We start from the raw sequence: 16,558 nt of genomic DNA, 5'->3' as shown, positions 1-16,558 counted from the left end.
AGTATGGGCTTGATTTCAACTATATACATATCTCCATACGAATTTCCGGTACTGTACCATGAATACTTTCAGAGTTATGCAGTATAAAAATTCGATTTATATGGGAGGTTCCACGCCTCCCTTTCCAACAGCTGCCCTCTTTCTTCATGAGTATGCGATTGATTTCGTATATCTCCATACCAAGTTCCAGAACTCTACCATGAACACTTCCAAAGATAGGCAGTATGAAAAATTCGGTTTGTATGGAAGATTCCACGCCCCCTTTTCCAACAGTTCCAATTTTTCTCCAAGAGTATGCGATTTATTTCGTACATCTCCATACAAAACTCTAGAACTCTACCAAAAAATTTCCAGAGATAAGCAGTATGAAAAAATCGGTTTGTATGGGAGATGTCACACCCCTTTTTACAATAGCTAAAATTTTTCTCCAAGGGTATGCGATTGATTTCGTATATCTCCATACCAATTTCCAAAACTCTACCATGCACACTTTCAGAGATATGTAGCATGAGAAATTCGGTTTGTATGGGAAGTGCCACGCCCCCTTTACATATAGATTTTTTTCAGCCTAAAACCATCCTAGGGACACGTGCGGCAGGTGGCAGTTTCAAAAAAATCTGTTCAGCCGCTCTCGGGCCTTGCGAAAACTAACAAACGTCTTTCTAAATATATATTAGTTGAGATATATTATAATATATATCGTATTTATGGTCCGATTTGCTTAAAATTCGGTAAGTAGGTAGCTTTTTGCCTGGATAAGCTTATAGATTCCTGTTTTCGAACTTTCATGCAATTTCGAATATAAATAGCTTTAAGTAACGACCATATCAAGGGGCGAATTCGTCACTAGGCAAGATTTTTTTGCGCCAATCAGAAACAACGGATACTGTCAAAATATAATAATAATATAATATATATAGTGACGAATTCGCCCCTTGATATGGTCGTTACTTAAAGCTATTTATATTCGAAATTGCATGAAAATTGGAAAACAGGAATCTATAAGCTTATCCAGGCAAAAAGCTACCTACGTACCGAATTTTAAGCAAATCGGACCATAAATACGATTTCTTCGAACAGATCGGACCCTGGTCCACTTCTCGGACAAAATGGATCATATATGCTAATATATGCTAAAAAGCTACCTACGTACCGAATTTTAAGTAAATCGGACGATAAATAGGATTTTGGAATAGATCGGTCCCTGGTCCACTTCTCGGAAAAAATTTAACACATATGCTAGTACATGCTAAAAAGCTACCTGCGTACCGAATTTTAAGCAAATCGGACCGTAAATTCGATTTTTCGAATAGATCGGTCCCTGGACCACTTCCCGGAAAAAATGGGTCATATATGCTAAAAAGCTACTTACGTACAAAAATTTAAGAAAATCGGACTATAATAAGATTTTTTCGAATAGACCGGTCCCTGGTCCACCTACCCGAAAAAAGTAAATTTTTTTTAGTCTAAAACATGGTTACCGAAAGCTATTCGTATACAAAATTTCATGAAAATCGGACAAGCCGTTCGCGAGATTACCTGTTACAAAAAAAGGGACTTCTCTTTATATAATTAGTATAGATAATTATCTATGAAAACTGGCTTTCTGACTTAATGTTCTTTACCATGAACCAACGGCTACAGATCACCTAATCAGCCATCGTTGTATTTGTAATCGATTTTCAGAAAAGTTTTCGTAGCGTTTTTGATGTTTTTCGGTTTTGTTTACACCGTCTTCTACCCATATATGTAATCTATACTAATTATAATTAACGCTACGAAAACTTTTCTGAAAATCGATTACAAATACAACGATGGCTGATTAGGTGATCTGTAGCCGTTGGTTCATGGTAAAGAACATTAAGTCAGAAAGCCAGTTTTCATCCTGCAGGGCCAATAACATAAATCATCAAACAAACAAACAGTTTTCATCCTCCAATTGCGGGTAATATTCCGATCTCAATTTGCTTATGTGTATGTAAAGAGAATAACTCAGTAGAACTTGGGAGCATCGTACGATTGCTCGGTGAGTACTCCCTTGCGAATATACGAATACTCCCCATTGCTCCCTATGCTTCTGTGTATAAGCATGTAATTTTTTATATTCCCTTTAACATTGGATGTCCTAGGAGGGGGAGTAATCCCTTTTACCTCCTAAACGAGCAATCGGGGAGCACACACAGAATTATCATCCCACAAACCTTCTAATGGAGCAATACGGGAGTACTCCTATAGTTACCTCCCAGAAACCACCCAAAAAGACAACAAGGGTGTGCACGTAGAAAAAAAAAGTGCTCCCGTTAGAGGCATCCCGAAAGCGTCCTATAGGAGTAATAAGAGAGCAATGATAACGAACAATTTAAATTAGCCAAATATATTTTGCTATTTATTAAATTTTTTTATTAAACTTTTTAATCACGTGCATTTGTACAATTATACAAGATCTTACCAGATATAAGTACGAGATCAGATAAAACATAAATGATACGTCTCACATAATTGCTTAATTTTAGTATTATATTACAGAGAAATCATATGAAAATAAAACATAATAACAAAACGGTAAGATAAGATTTATGTGTATGTACTCGTATATGATTTCCTGGGTGTTAAGGATGCTTGCCTGTTCAGAAATCCACCAAGCGTGGAAATTGTGAAGGTGATTTTGCTTATCTGACATCTTTGTCACCCATGCAATGTTTAAACCCAGCGGTCACACTTAAATGCAAACACTAACTTGCGCAACCTGAAAAGTATTTAACGGTATATTTACATATAAGTAATACAATACTTAATATATTTAAACAAAAGTTGAGGTACATACCATCGGACTTTTATTAAAATCTGTGTGCTATCCAAATTAGATTATTGTGTCTTCTTTATGCGTCTATAAGAAATATTTTCTGTTGTTTTTTTTTTATGAAAAATTTTTCCGAAAACACAATTTCTTTTGAACGAGGTGCGTATTGCTCTCTTATCAATCAAAAAGAATACTCTTGGATTTCTCGCTTAGGAGACATCACTCTTTAATCCTAAACGAGTAATAACGGAGTACAAAACCGACAAATCTCGCTTATTGCTCCCAAATCATGCCTCAGGGAGTATTATTTCGTCGCTCGCTTAGGAGATCTCCGATTTGATTCCTAAACGAGTAATAAAGGAGTACAAAACCGACAAATCTCCCTTATTGCTCAGAAATCAGGTTAAGGGGAGTACTCTTTTATTCCTCACATAGGGAGATCTCCCTTCAAGTTCTAGTGGGAAAATAAAAAAATAACACAATGGAAAAGAATGTTCAGCAAAGAAATACATGTATTTTAAAAAGTAAAAAGAGCCAAAATGTTTTAAGCAAAGAGAAAGTAAAAAGAGCCGCATTTGGCTCAAAGAGCCGCGATTGCCCACCGTTGATATATACCCAAGAATGATAGAATACAAGATTGCGCCGATCAGAGAGGCTTTTTGAGAATAACTTTTGTGTGATGTCACACTGGTGCAATTGCGAGAGAGAAATTCCAAAACGTGAGCAAGAATGGAAGAAGAAGAAAAAATGTTGCAAGGAAAACGTAAACCAGTTGCACAAGTGTGACGTCATGCAAACAACGATTCTGTCAAATTCGTTGAGAGGAATAGCGGCCCGAGATCGGCGCAACCTTTGTATTCTCTCAATCGTGATATATACCATGGTTTTGGCCGCCTTTTTTAAAACTTAACTCGATTTTTGTGTTTAAATTACTACGCAAAAGAGCGACAAGTATTTCCTTTTCCACGTACATACTTTTACTAACACAAACGTTTCTCTTTAAAATATTTTCCTTGCTTTACTATTAGTGAGGGTAGCTGTGACCAAAATTTTCGTCGCCGCAATACCCGCTCTAGATCGCGTGATCGTATGGGTCCACATAGACGAGGTGGAAGCGTTGAAAAAGATGTATATCGCGATTTAATATATAATGATTATCAAGAGGATAAAAGTTATAATAATCGTGGGCATCGTGGTCGTGGTGGTGGTGGCGGCATTGATGATGACTATGCTGTCGAACGAGATCGGTTTTGGAACGAACGGGCCAGGTCTAAAGGACGCGATTATGAACGTGAAAGAGACCGTGAGCGTGATTATGATCGGGATCGTGATAGAAGGTGAGCGCACCACTATGCTATTTACTCTAAAGATAATATTTTATATTCTTTACATACTTTATCGCTTCAGAGATACTCGCCACAATCGTTATGCTCAACGTTACGAGAATGATCACGAAAGTGATGACAGCGATGAGAGTTTGCATACTCACTTCTACAACAAAACACCTTCCAATACTATAATCGTGCTTGGTTTATATTATTTATTACATATAACAGAAGCTGATGTAAGGATTAGTCAAATGATTGAAAAATACACGCATTTTTTAAATACACTCATTTATATATTCGCAGCTAATGAGCATTCTAATACAACAAGGCATGACCGCCTCAATTCGTCTTATACGCAAACGTCAAACAGGTGGGTTTCAAAGGCAATATTTTACTTTTAAAAACATATTCTTAGCATATTAGTTTTAAGAAAATACATTTCTAAGAGGTGAAAGTATGTAATATTCATAAGACGTAAGTACTCGGTTGAAACTTGTAAAATATTTCAAATGCAATAGAAACAAAAAGATGGGACTACATACAAATGCAACGGTTCCAAGTATACAGCAGCATCTACAATAGAAAAATCTACAAACAATTATACCTTTTATTGCTTGTAGTAATTGAATTATCAACATGAAACGATATTTGTTGCAATTCCACATTAAAAAAATCCAACTTTATTCAACAACAACAAAAATACATTATTTTTTGACGTAAATATTTTGTATTTGCTTCTATCTAAAATTTAGGTGCATCACGAGGTTTCGCATTCGTCGAGTTTAGTACCATTGATGAAGCTGCACGTTGGATGGAGTTAACCCAGGTATCACTTGTTGCTCAACCACCTCTACACACTCCCATCAAAAGATCTCAGATCACGTTCAAGCGCATGCATTCTTTTAATTGCATTATTAAGTATTAGATAGTGAAATATACAAAACTATGAAGGAATAGTGTAAAAAATGGTTAGGAATTGTGAGGGGAATTAGGGAATACTACAGAGTAGGTAATAATATTCTAAATTGTGGTAAAGTTGTTGCCCCCTAACAGTTAGGCAAATCGAAAAAATTTATTGGTCGCAAATTTTGAAGTTGAAGCTTCTACTTAATTTTTAATGTTTGCCTAAAAAGTAAAATTAAAGAATTAAAATTGCTTCAGGTAATTTGTTGCGTATTTGACTTATTTTACCAAATTGCGAACTGCTCGCCGAAGATCATCCCAATTACTGATTTTTAACATACTCAGCTCAGTTTAATTTTATAATTACATTCAAAAAATAATTTAATTAAATTTAATACAAAGCTGTTTAGGATAGCCAAAATAAGTTCATTATTAGGAGAACTAAGCTAGTAAAGTTTATATAGTTATAGGGAAACACACAATCGCTATTACATCAACGCAATAAATCAGCTGATACCAAAACTTAAGCGCAAAATAAATTCAAGCAAAAATAAAAGTACATCGGATAAAGCATGCAATAGCTCAGCCAGACCACAAACCATATATAAATACAATTATACAGCCGAGATTTAATTAGAAAATTTGCATATTTGGGCGTTAAACGAATTTATGTGGAAATGGTATAAATGTACATATGTATGTACAAATTGCGAAAAAACATAACTAGTGTCATCAGTGTCATTGCGCATATGGAAACTGTGCATTTAGACATTATTTCGGTTTCAACCGAAACTGTGCATGTATGCTTTATTTCGGTTTTTGCCATATGCATTATTTCGGTTTTCAATCGAAACTGTGCATGTATGCATTACTTCGTTTTTTTTTCATATGCATTATTTCGCTTTTAAAACGAAAGTATGCATATGCATAATTTCGGTATTTTCTCATATTCATTATTTCAGTTTTCAACCGAAACTGTGCATGTATGCATTACTTCGGGTTTTTCATATGCATTATATCGGGTTTCACCCGAAACTGTGCATGCATGCATTATTTCGGTTTTCAACCGAAACTGTGCATGTATGCATACCTTCGTCTTTCACATATGCATTATTTCGGTTTTCATCCGAAACTGTGCATGTATGCTTTATTTCGGTTTTTGCCATATGCATTATTTCGGTTTTGAACCGAAATTGTGCATGCCTGCATTATTTCGGTTTTTGTTATATGCATTATTTCGGTTTTCTAACGAAAGTGTGCATATGGATAATTTCGTATTTTCTAATATGAATTATTTACTTCTACTTAGTAAGAGTTTTAATCCATAAGCGCGGCTGAAAGCCGCCTACGCAGAGAGAAATTCTGCGCAAAAATACTTCCGCCCTTCTTTTCCGGCAACACTACTTAGTAAGGGTTATAATCCCTAAGCTCGGCCGAAGGCCGCCTACGCAGAAAGAAGTTCTGCACAAAAATACTTCCGGTCCCCGTTTCCGGCAACACAGAAAGGAGAATTCTACTTAGTAAGGGTTATAAACTGTGCATGAATGCATTACTTCGTTTTTCTCATATGCGTTATTTCGGTTTTCAAACGAAAGTGTGCATGTATGCATTTTTTCGGTTTTTTCATATGCATTATTTCGGTTTTCAAACGAAAGAGTGTATGTGCATAATTTCGGTTTTTCTAATATGTATTATTGCGATCGGCCGCTGTGGTGTAGTGGTAAGCAGTGCGCGCTTCCACTCCGCAACGCCTGGGTTCAAACCCTGGTCAAAGCAACATCGCAAAAAATATAGAAAAAGGGTTTTTCTTAACAGCGGTCGTCTCTCGGCAGGCAATGGCAAGCCTCCGAGTGTATTTCTGCCATGAAAAACAGCTTCTCATAAAAATACAATCGCCGTTCGGAGTCTGCGTAAAACTGTAGGTCCCTCCGCTTTGTGTGACAACATCAAGGCGCACGCCACAAATCGGAGGAGAAGCTCGGCCAAACACTAACATATGTGTAAGCGCCAATCTATTATTATTATTATTATTGCGGTTTTCAACCGAAACTGTGCATATATACTTGTACATTATTTCGGTTTCTTTCATATGCATTATTTCGGTTTTTTTTCGTATGCATTATTTCGGTTTTTTTCATATGCATTATCTCGTATGCACAGTTTCCATATGCACAATTTCAGGGTGCCGTGTCATCAAGAGTCATGTTCGAGTTCTAGCGAGTAAAGCAACAAAATCGAGTGCAATCCCGCAACATGCAAATATTGCAATCAACCAACCGGTGACTGTGTAGTCTGTGGGAACCTAAAAAGGCAATAGCTACTAATGTATTTCTTTTTTTTCTTTCATTCTCTTCCATCTTCATACATTCTAGGGCTCACTGCAATTGCCGGATCAATCGTGTGCCAATCTACAATATAGCGTTTCACCCAAACAAAAGGTGAATGTCACTGACTGGCATTGCTTTAAGGTAAATTATATAGAACATAACAAACGACTTGGATTTATTTTATGAGTTCTTTTAATTAAATAAATTTTCTTTTCTACCCTTTTAAGTGTGGCGTTCTGAATTTCAAACGACGCGATATCTGCTTTAAGTGCTATGCATCGCGTGGTGATAGTGAAAAAATCGGCGAGGGTAGCGAAGAAATTAGCAACATCCTAACGAAAAGTATATCTAACAAAATAATTGCTCAAAATCAATCTAAGCAATATTACAAGCCATATACAAATCATTTTCACAAACTATTATATTGAACTAAATTCTACTGATCCTTCAATCCTCAATGCAGAGATCATGTTACGGAATTTGGATACTCTAACTACGGAGGAGACCGTACTCACCGCCATGCAACAGCACGTGCCGGAATTGACTGGTAAAATTACGAAAATACTCGTTAGTCGTGATACATTAACGCAGACGTCACGTGGCATTTGTTACTTGAATTTCGATAGCCTGATTGACTCGATGAATTTGTATAGTGCGTTGAAAGCGTTGGATCCGCCGTTGACCATTGATGGTCGACAATGTAAGTTTTGTGTGAATTATAGTTCTGGTTACTTATTTTTGTATTATTTTATTGCTATATTTTTTGGTATAAAATGGTCCCATATTCTCTGTTCTCAAAAACAAATTTTAACCTAACATTTTGTCTGTCCTTATGCTACGCAGTACTCATCACCTATTGCATAGATCACGGAAATCGCCAAATAGTACCGAAGAAAAATGATTCCGTAACGAGTTCTTCTGCAACCGTTACAATTGGTCCAATGACGCCTGTTGAAATGATGGCCGCTTCCGGTTCCCTAGGAGCTGCTGGAGCGGAGTACACGCTGGCCGACGTGCCACGTCTGGCCGAATATAGCGCCGCATTGTATGCGTCGACGCCGGCGGAGCATGCTCACTATTTGCAATACTATACAGAGTATTACATAGGTGAAATAAATAAAGGCCATTATGGCAACTTGCCCTCTGTTCAAGTAGAAGAAACATCAGCGAATTCGGCGGCTGCTGTGGCGCTCTCTGCCATACAACGAAAGCAGAAGAAAATGAATAGCATTGAGACGACAGCAACGCAAGCAGCAGCAGCTGCAGCTGCCGCAGCGGCGGCGGTGAAAGCAAGTTTAGCGCTAAAGAGCGTTGTTACTCCGAAAGGAAATGATGGCAAAACTTATCGTAAGCATTTATGCAGAATTTTTTACTTCTACTACTAAACTACTAACTATATTCATGTTTTTTTACGCTTAAGCTACCCCCGATGTTACACTGTATCAGTACGATGAAACTTCAGGCTATTATTATGATCCTACAACGGGGCTATACTACGATGCACACTCACAATATTATTACAATAGTGAAACTGGCGCATATCTTTATTGGGATCAGCGGAAAAGCACTTATGTGCTGGCCACACCCGCAGCCGCTGCAGCCACCGTGCAGGATGTAGTAAAGAGCGAAACAGGTGAAGATGGTAAGGCAGGTAATTCAGCTGCTGGTAGCACAGCTGCTACGGGGACGGCTGCCAATGAGGATGAAAAGAAAGAAAAGCAGGACTCAACGAATAAACATGATAAGGTGAAGGTTGCCAAAAAAATAGTCAAGGATATGGAAAAGTGGGCTAAGCAATTGAATCAAAAGAAAGATTATACAGTAGTTGCAACGCCACAGCCTATATTGCCTTCGAAATCGGACGATGTGCCGACACGAGCTGGGGGTGCAGGCGCTGGTAGCTCCGGACATTTATCCAGTGGTTATGCTGATGTGGGCTTTTCAATATTGGAGAAGAAGGAACGTACAAAATTAGTGGATTATATGCCAACGCCGGCGATTGCCAACAAACTAAGAGCTTATGCCTCTGATTCAGATGAGGAACACGCCGCACTAGGGCCATCAACGTCAGCAGGTGGCTCTAATGAGGCGAGTGAAAAGGACTATGTCGACTTTCAGAAACTTACATGTCTGCTATGTAAGCGCGCATTTCAGTCGTTGGAAATTTTGCAAAAGCATTTAAAAATTTCAAATTTGCATAAGGAGAATTTGCAAAAATTCCAATTGGCGCGTGGTGCCAGTGGCGGTGGGGACTCTATGAGTGTAGCTTTGTCGTAAGTGTTTTACATTAGTTTTATCTTTTTATTTTATTAGGCGTGCTATTTTCTTAATCAACATCTTTGTAGTAATTACCGCGATCGCGCCAAAGAGCGCCGTCAAAAGTATGGTGAAAGCGATCCACCTGTTACGAATCGCAGCCGTGAGCGGTTCGAAATGGAAATGAAGTCAATGGCAGCACGCCAACCCGAAGCGCCGCTAATGCCGATAGGTTCTAACAATGTTTGCAATCGGTTACTGCAAAAAATGGGCTGGTCTGAGGGACAAGGTCTAGGTCGCAAAAATCAAGGACGCACGAGCATCATAGAGGTATCCCAATTGGCTGTATAAAGCGTGTGAAAAGTTTGCTAATCACGTTTTTGTTTCTAATTTTTGTTTATATTCAGGCTGAAGCACGTTCGTCTACAGTTGGCTTGAGCAACAAATCTGGCATCACACCCGGCGAAGACTACAAAACATACATAAAGATAATGAGGAAATCTCGCTATGAATCAGCCTGATTCATTTGTTAGTTTAATCATTTATTTTGAACATAAGTGTAGCATAGTTTTACGTGATTTTTAACAAATAAATTTCAATGAAATCAGACACTGACTCAAACATATACATACATACAAATTTCACTACATAATTGTTGAATATTTGTACGCTATTATTTAATAAACCAATATGTGTTGAAAAAATAACACGCCTGCGTTAAAATCGTCGGGCAGTCATCGATCGAATGCAAGGACAGGACTTTCAAACCACGTAGGATGAGTAGAAAGTTCTTCGCCAATCATGTTTTAACTTCTACCCAAATAAACTTCCCTCCGGTGCTGTGAATTAATCTATCATGGCAAGACCGGAAGTTCTCATCGCATTCATTTCCACGAAAGTCGGCCCTAAATAAGGACAACTACAGATTCGTGAAATTGATGACTTCAGCTCGAAAGTAAACGGCTACCTCTCCGAACATTCTCGCTTCTTCACTGCACTGAGCCTAACACCCCTATTGCGAGTGTCGACTGGTAGTAGTTAAACGACTATTATTCGTTTATCGCTTTGCCATGGTATTGTGAACGTCGTTGTCTCGTTCAGTAAGTCAGTATGAATAAATTATAGGCGCTCATCCTTTTTCAAATAAACAGTTGAAGAAGGATGAGCGACTAAAACTATTCACAGTCGCTTATTGAACGAGAAATCGACATTCATAATACCATGGAAAAGCGACAATTTATCTACTACTAGTCGACACTCGCAATAGGGGTGTAATCCTCTCCGCGACCAAATTCACGCACCCTTTTCACCACCTGGACGGAGGAGGTCAGGCTTCAACTAGATATTCACGTCGATGACACCAATCGGATAGTGAACAGCCCGAAGAACTTAGGGGTTACCTTTGATAGCCTTCTTTCCTTCTCTGCACACACAACCGCAATTATCAATAAAGCGTAGAGCCGCAAAAAGGTCCTCAAGTCGCTTGCCGGCAGCACCCGGGGCAAAGACAAAGATACGTTGCTGGCAACATACAGCGCTCGTATGATCGCCGGAGATTAGCTGGACGCAGTAAAAGAAGCTACAGGCTTGTCAAAACGACGCACTCCAGACAGCGACTGTATGCCTTATGTGGCCTGAACTCCCTCTACATAGCAAGGTCCAAAAGCTCCTCGTTAGGGAGCACCAAAAAAAGTCCAGCAAGCAGTTTCTGGTAGGGTGTTATAGACGTGAGTACCCGATCATGCCCTATGAATATCGTAGTAGGGGCCCAATCTCCACCAGACTAATGGCATAGACTTCCACTTGTGAGATGTTTGCGAATTTGCCCAGAGGGCATATGCGCCAGCTCTAATATTCTGGAGGATGCTCCAGGTCGCCTTGATGTATGTATCAACCTTAAACTTTCTTTTGAAAACTACTACCCAAGCATGTCATCTCTGGTGAGAGTCCGTTTTGCAGCCTGTTCAACTAAGAGATGCAATGACATGTGCGCATTGCTCCTGTAATGCAAACATACTCTAGACATTGAATCTTGGCGAGGGTCTGCCTCACCGTTACCAGAGTAGTCCTGGAAGCCCCAACCGCTGCACTATAGATTACTGTTGGTCGTACTATCATTGTGTGTACATCAGTGTTATAATCCTTGGAGTTCATCCCCAGGATTCGCCCGCTAGACGTTTACACACCATCAGCGCTCTCGTAGCTGCGGAGGTGGCCGCCTCAACATGGGTCCTAAGTGAAATTCGGAGTCCAGCATAAGTCCCAGATAATTAACTACTCTGGCGACGCCAACCGCGGCCGATTTGCAGGATATCCGCTTTGGGCATAAGACTTCCGCTGGCTCATTTCCTTCTATTCCCATTCGTCCACTTTCCTCTGTTAACACAAAGCACACCTACATACATATCTTGTGCATCACAGCGCTTACTGCCTTTATGACTGCCTGGCCAGTATTGAAAGCCTTTTCAGTGGATATTTTGGCTTGGAAAATGCTGCAGTAATCTGTGAGATGGTACGAATTGTACGACGAAAACAGAACCCACCCTTTGAGCCATCTTTGACCCATCCGCGTAAAAGTATAAATGTGGCGGAAGAACCTAGGTCCTTTCCTTCATCCTTCTCGTCCTATTTCCAGGGGCCTGAGACACTGCAATGCGGTCTGAGCCTCCGCATATTACTGTGACCGAACGGTTGTGGTGTCTGCTACGTATTTATCTTGCCACCAGATGTCTAAGCATGCTGTGATGGAGTAATAGGCACTGTGCTTGTACATTTTTACTTTTAGAGGGACAACGAATAGTCTGTAGGGAAAAAATACATATGTACATCATAGTCGTAAGATTTTAACTCAAGCCACTACACGCATTACAAAAGTGGATAGAGAAACCTTCGCTCATAATTATTTACTACGCCAAAATGGCCTTTCTCGATATCGATGGGGGCTTCAACCATGCCATTTCGAAGGCAAGCTGGTTAATAGGCTCATTTACAGTTTACTTCGATACAGAACTGTCGGGGTGGAGGAAGCGCCTTCCCTCAGCGTAGAGTCAGTAGGGGCAATCCGCAAGGTGGCATTCCCTCTGTTGCACTTTTTAGATCTGACTCAAGGTTGTCTGAACTTGTTAGCTAGATGGACGGTCAAATACGGTTGCGCAGTCAATCCCAGTAAGATGGAAGTGGTCTTGTTTACTAGGCAGTATATAAGGTCCCCGATGTAGGTCTTTCCTCGATGCGGGGTGTACGTCTGTAGCTCTCCAACAGGGCCAAGTACTTCGAACTGATCTTGGATAGGAAACTGTCGTGGAAGCCTTGAAGAAAGGGAAGTTACTGGCTCTATGAAACCACAATTAAGCCTGGTGTCTGGTGGAACTCACAAGAGAAAGCTATACTTGTTAAGCAACTTGAGCGCATATAGCGCACCATTCCGACACTGGAGTTTAACGTCATGCTGAACATTACGCCTATACATATTACAGGCAAAATTGTGGCAGCAGGAGCTGCCATCAGGCTGAGGAGAAACCGCGCTGTTAACTGGCTCGAAATCTGGACACTCTGGAGTTCTGGAGGACTTTGATTTGGTCCCTGAATCGGCAGATTTCAGCGCCTACGAAATGGCTACCAGTAGTTAGCATCTTCTGTACCTCTACATTCCTTCAAGAAAGGACGGGTAGAGGACGGATTTACTGAAAGAAGGGTGCATTGAAGTTCTTCATGGAAGGATCAAAATTTGGAGGCAGGGAGCTCTCCATAAAAACTATGTTCAGGCTTCCGCACTTCTGCAGTATTTTTGAGGCGGAAATAGCTGTTATCAAGGAAGCGGTAGAACTCTGTTGAATAGTGTGACGTCAGTTAACATATACTTGGATAGCCAGGCGGATATTAAGTGAAGCGCTCGAAATCGGCAAAGGAGTCGCCGACCTCTATCAACTTCCTAACCAGGCTCATTCGAGTGCCGTGCGACAGTGACATTGCGGGAAACTTCGTGGCTGATAACTTGAAAAATAAAGGCACAATTGGAACGTTATCTCCGGGTATGGAGCGGAACGGTGTGCCTCTGCACTGCTGCGGTACACTCTTGAACGGCTGGGCCACATGTAAACTCAGCGGGCTCTGGGCTTAAACAAGCGTATGCGAAATTGCAGGATCTTTCTGGCCTTGGGTAGACCGGCAGGACGGTGAAAGGAGCTCCTTATGCTTGCAAAGCCTCAGCTATCGCTATTGGTAGGGAACTCGGACAGGCCATTGTGCGATTGGCATTCACGCGGTAAGGTTAGGAATCTCAACTGATCCCTTTTGTATCAGCTGTCAAAAGGATGATGAGGTGGACTCATCTACCACTTTTTATTCGACTGCCTAACCAGCCTTCACGAGGCTAAGATGAAAACATTTTGGCTCGCACTTAAGCGCTAAAGACTTTTCGAGTGTGCGCTGACAAAATTTTTTGTTATGGCCCTAATGTATCACCCGAAATACAAGTACAAACTGCTGTAGATCACTCATTCGCTATGGCATAACCATGAGTATACCTTTAGGCCTCAACCACGGACAGCTTGCTTTGTGAGTTTTAAATGTTCAGCAAAGATTTTGTGCACGGAATATCGACTAGACGTGGAAAAGCACCAAAAACGGTGAGCAACTACAAAAAGAAACGTCAGATATGATGCACTCTAGGTTAACGCCTCAGCCAACAAGAAAAAAAAGAGATCACTTCCATGCGGTTGAAACGTTTTTTTGGTAAAACTTTTGGTATAGAGAAGAGTTAATATGAAAATAAATCAAACAAAAAAAAAAAATATAAACAAGAATTAGTGCGGAATCTTTGCACTCAATGCAAAAGCTTTTTATAACATTTCAGTACTAAATCAGCTGCTGATCGCACAAGACGCGTACGCGCAACTCAGAGAAACAGGTTTGTTGTGATTCTCGACAATCGCGCATGGAATTCACAAATTGGTACTCGTGCCACTGAGCTCCCTGCAGATTGACGACGCTCATCTCACTTTGTAAAATTGCTAAATTACTAACTAAACCCAACCTAAAATACGCACTTCTTGTTTTTAAAAATTTTACGTCAGAAGCGCGGCGACGCGTATATATGTACTATGTATTTGCGCAGAGCGAACGTCTGTGATTGTGATTGTGATCATCGTGATGATGATCGTGCTAATGAGCTAGTGCTGAGTGTTTCTACAATACATAGGCGCTTACGTAAAAACTTAGGGCCGGTTACTCAATGTCTGGTTAACACTAATCTGCGGTTAAACATCGTTATCGACGTCTACGACTCCATGCATACAACAGGGAGTCGGCAACGTCGATAACTATGTTTAACCGAGGATTAGCGTTAACCAGACATTGAATAACCGGCCCTTAGACCATTAACGCCATAAAATTAGCGCTCAATAGATATCGACTTTGGGTAACGATCCTGCTGCGTAGCGATTCAATCGATCAATGATCATCATTCAACGGCGTTTGCGATGATCAGTGTTGCCGCGCCGTCTCAAGAAAATGTATCCTTGACCAAGCCAAAAATGTATCCAAATGTATCCAATTTTTTTTGTTACATATACATCTCATAATTTGTAAGAAAACCAAACAATTTCATGAAAAAGACCCATCCTAAGGACTTGGAATACATGTGCATAAAATCAAGCATTTGTAATTTCAATTTATAAAGTAAATTTTTTGTGCATAAGTATTTTGCAAAGTAAATATAATAAGTAGCAAGTGCACTCTAAGGACCGGTTACTCAATGTCTGGTTAATACTAATCTCCGGTAAAACATCGTTATCGACGTTACCGACTTCATGTTATATGCATGGAGCCGAACACGTCGATAATGATGTTTAAACGGAGATTAGTATTAACCAGACATTGAGTAACCGGCCCTAAAAAGAGCATGTAAAACTACTACTGAAAAGTATCTATTTTTCAACAAGAATCTGTATAAATATACATATAAGATGTTCAGTATTTGATTTTGAACTTGGGATCTTTAAAATATACACATATATAGAATGTTTAAAATTGCAAAAATTTTCAAACTACAAATACATTTGAGTAGTCTACTTGCAAAGTGCGCTATGTAAAATTTTTTCGATTCTTAGTTTTTGGTGGATTACGTACCAGTATTTAAAGTAGTTTCATGTCCACTTACAACAGAGTGCAAAATCTTTTTATATTATGAAAAAAAATAGCATCAAATGTTAAGTCTTCTTCCAAAAGTCGCTATCATACTTATTTATGAATTTTCAAAAGTATCAATCTTCTGATGAACTTAGAAAGCTGCTTTAGGTCGTATAGACCATGATAAAAACATAGCAAGGTAGAACCGTTCTCTCAATTTGTCGGCCATAATTTTTTTTTGAAGTTTGCCAACATTTTAAAATCATATAAAAGTGAAAATAAAAAATTGAAATTGTTCGAAATTGTTGTTGCTTGAGATTGAAAATGAAAATGTGTGTGTGAGTTTGTGAGTAAATTTAAAAATTAAATTGTTTGGAAACGTCAAGAATTTTAAAAGTGACTCTCAGCGGTTCTACCTTACTATATTTTTATCATGGTATAGACTGTTAATGTTATCTTATGACATGTTATGTTATGTTACAATTTTATAAGGGTCCTATTTATCCAAATTTTCAGGTAATAATAAAAAAGATTCAATTTAAATGTTACTTGTTGTCGTGGTCACTTTTTCAAATTTATGGCTTTCTATTATAAAATCACATAACGCTGTTTGCAAGTGGAATACTCATTTCCTACTAATAATAAACATTACTTTATTTTAAACATTTTATGTGCAATTTTGCTCTTGCGACAAATTTGGTATGTAAGAGTAAACAGGCAATGATTAATTTTATTACACGGCGTGCGAATTTGCGCACATTAAAAGAGGACTCTGGTTACCTCTCCTAATATGCGCAAATAAATAAAATTTTTTT

General features: G+C 39.2%; 1 protein-coding gene across 1 annotated transcript; it reads left to right on the top strand.

The window, feature by feature from the left end:
* Positions 1–3,627: 3,627 nt before the first annotated feature.
* On the top strand, positions 3,628–10,318 carry LOC118754402 (RNA-binding protein 5-B-like). Its single transcript, XM_036489271.1, has 11 exons — positions 3,628–4,137; positions 4,208–4,364; positions 4,432–4,498; positions 4,881–4,954; positions 7,404–7,499; positions 7,586–7,700; positions 7,822–8,058; positions 8,202–8,705; positions 8,779–9,631; positions 9,704–9,944; positions 10,022–10,318. Exons 1-11 carry the CDS (start codon positions 3,890–3,892, stop codon positions 10,133–10,135), a joined length of 2,706 nt encoding a protein of 901 aa, XP_036345164.1. The 5' UTR covers positions 3,628–3,889; the 3' UTR covers positions 10,136–10,318.
* Positions 10,319–16,558: the final 6,240 nt, after the last annotated feature.

Source organism: Rhagoletis pomonella, unplaced genomic scaffold (assembly GCF_013731165.1).
Source record: "Rhagoletis pomonella isolate Grant_MI unplaced genomic scaffold, Rhpom_1.0 Rhpom_scaffold_03839, whole genome shotgun sequence".
Taxonomy (NCBI): domain Eukaryota; kingdom Metazoa; phylum Arthropoda; class Insecta; order Diptera; family Tephritidae; genus Rhagoletis; species Rhagoletis pomonella.
Note: the sequence above shows the minus strand (reverse complement) of the source record. Positions and strands in the feature narration are given on the sequence as shown.

Excerpts from the sequence above, each read along its gene's own strand:
- LOC118754402 (XM_036489271.1), top strand. The coding sequence starts at position 3,890 with ATGGGTCCACATAGACGAGGTGGAAGCGTTGAAAAAGATGTATATCGC. Across the intron at positions 4,955-7,403 it reads GTTGGATGGAGTTAACCCAG|GGCTCACTGCAATTGCCGGA; the intron begins GTATCACTTGTT and ends CATACATTCTAG. Across the intron at positions 9,632-9,703 it reads TCTATGAGTGTAGCTTTGTC|TAATTACCGCGATCGCGCCA; the intron begins GTAAGTGTTTTA and ends ACATCTTTGTAG.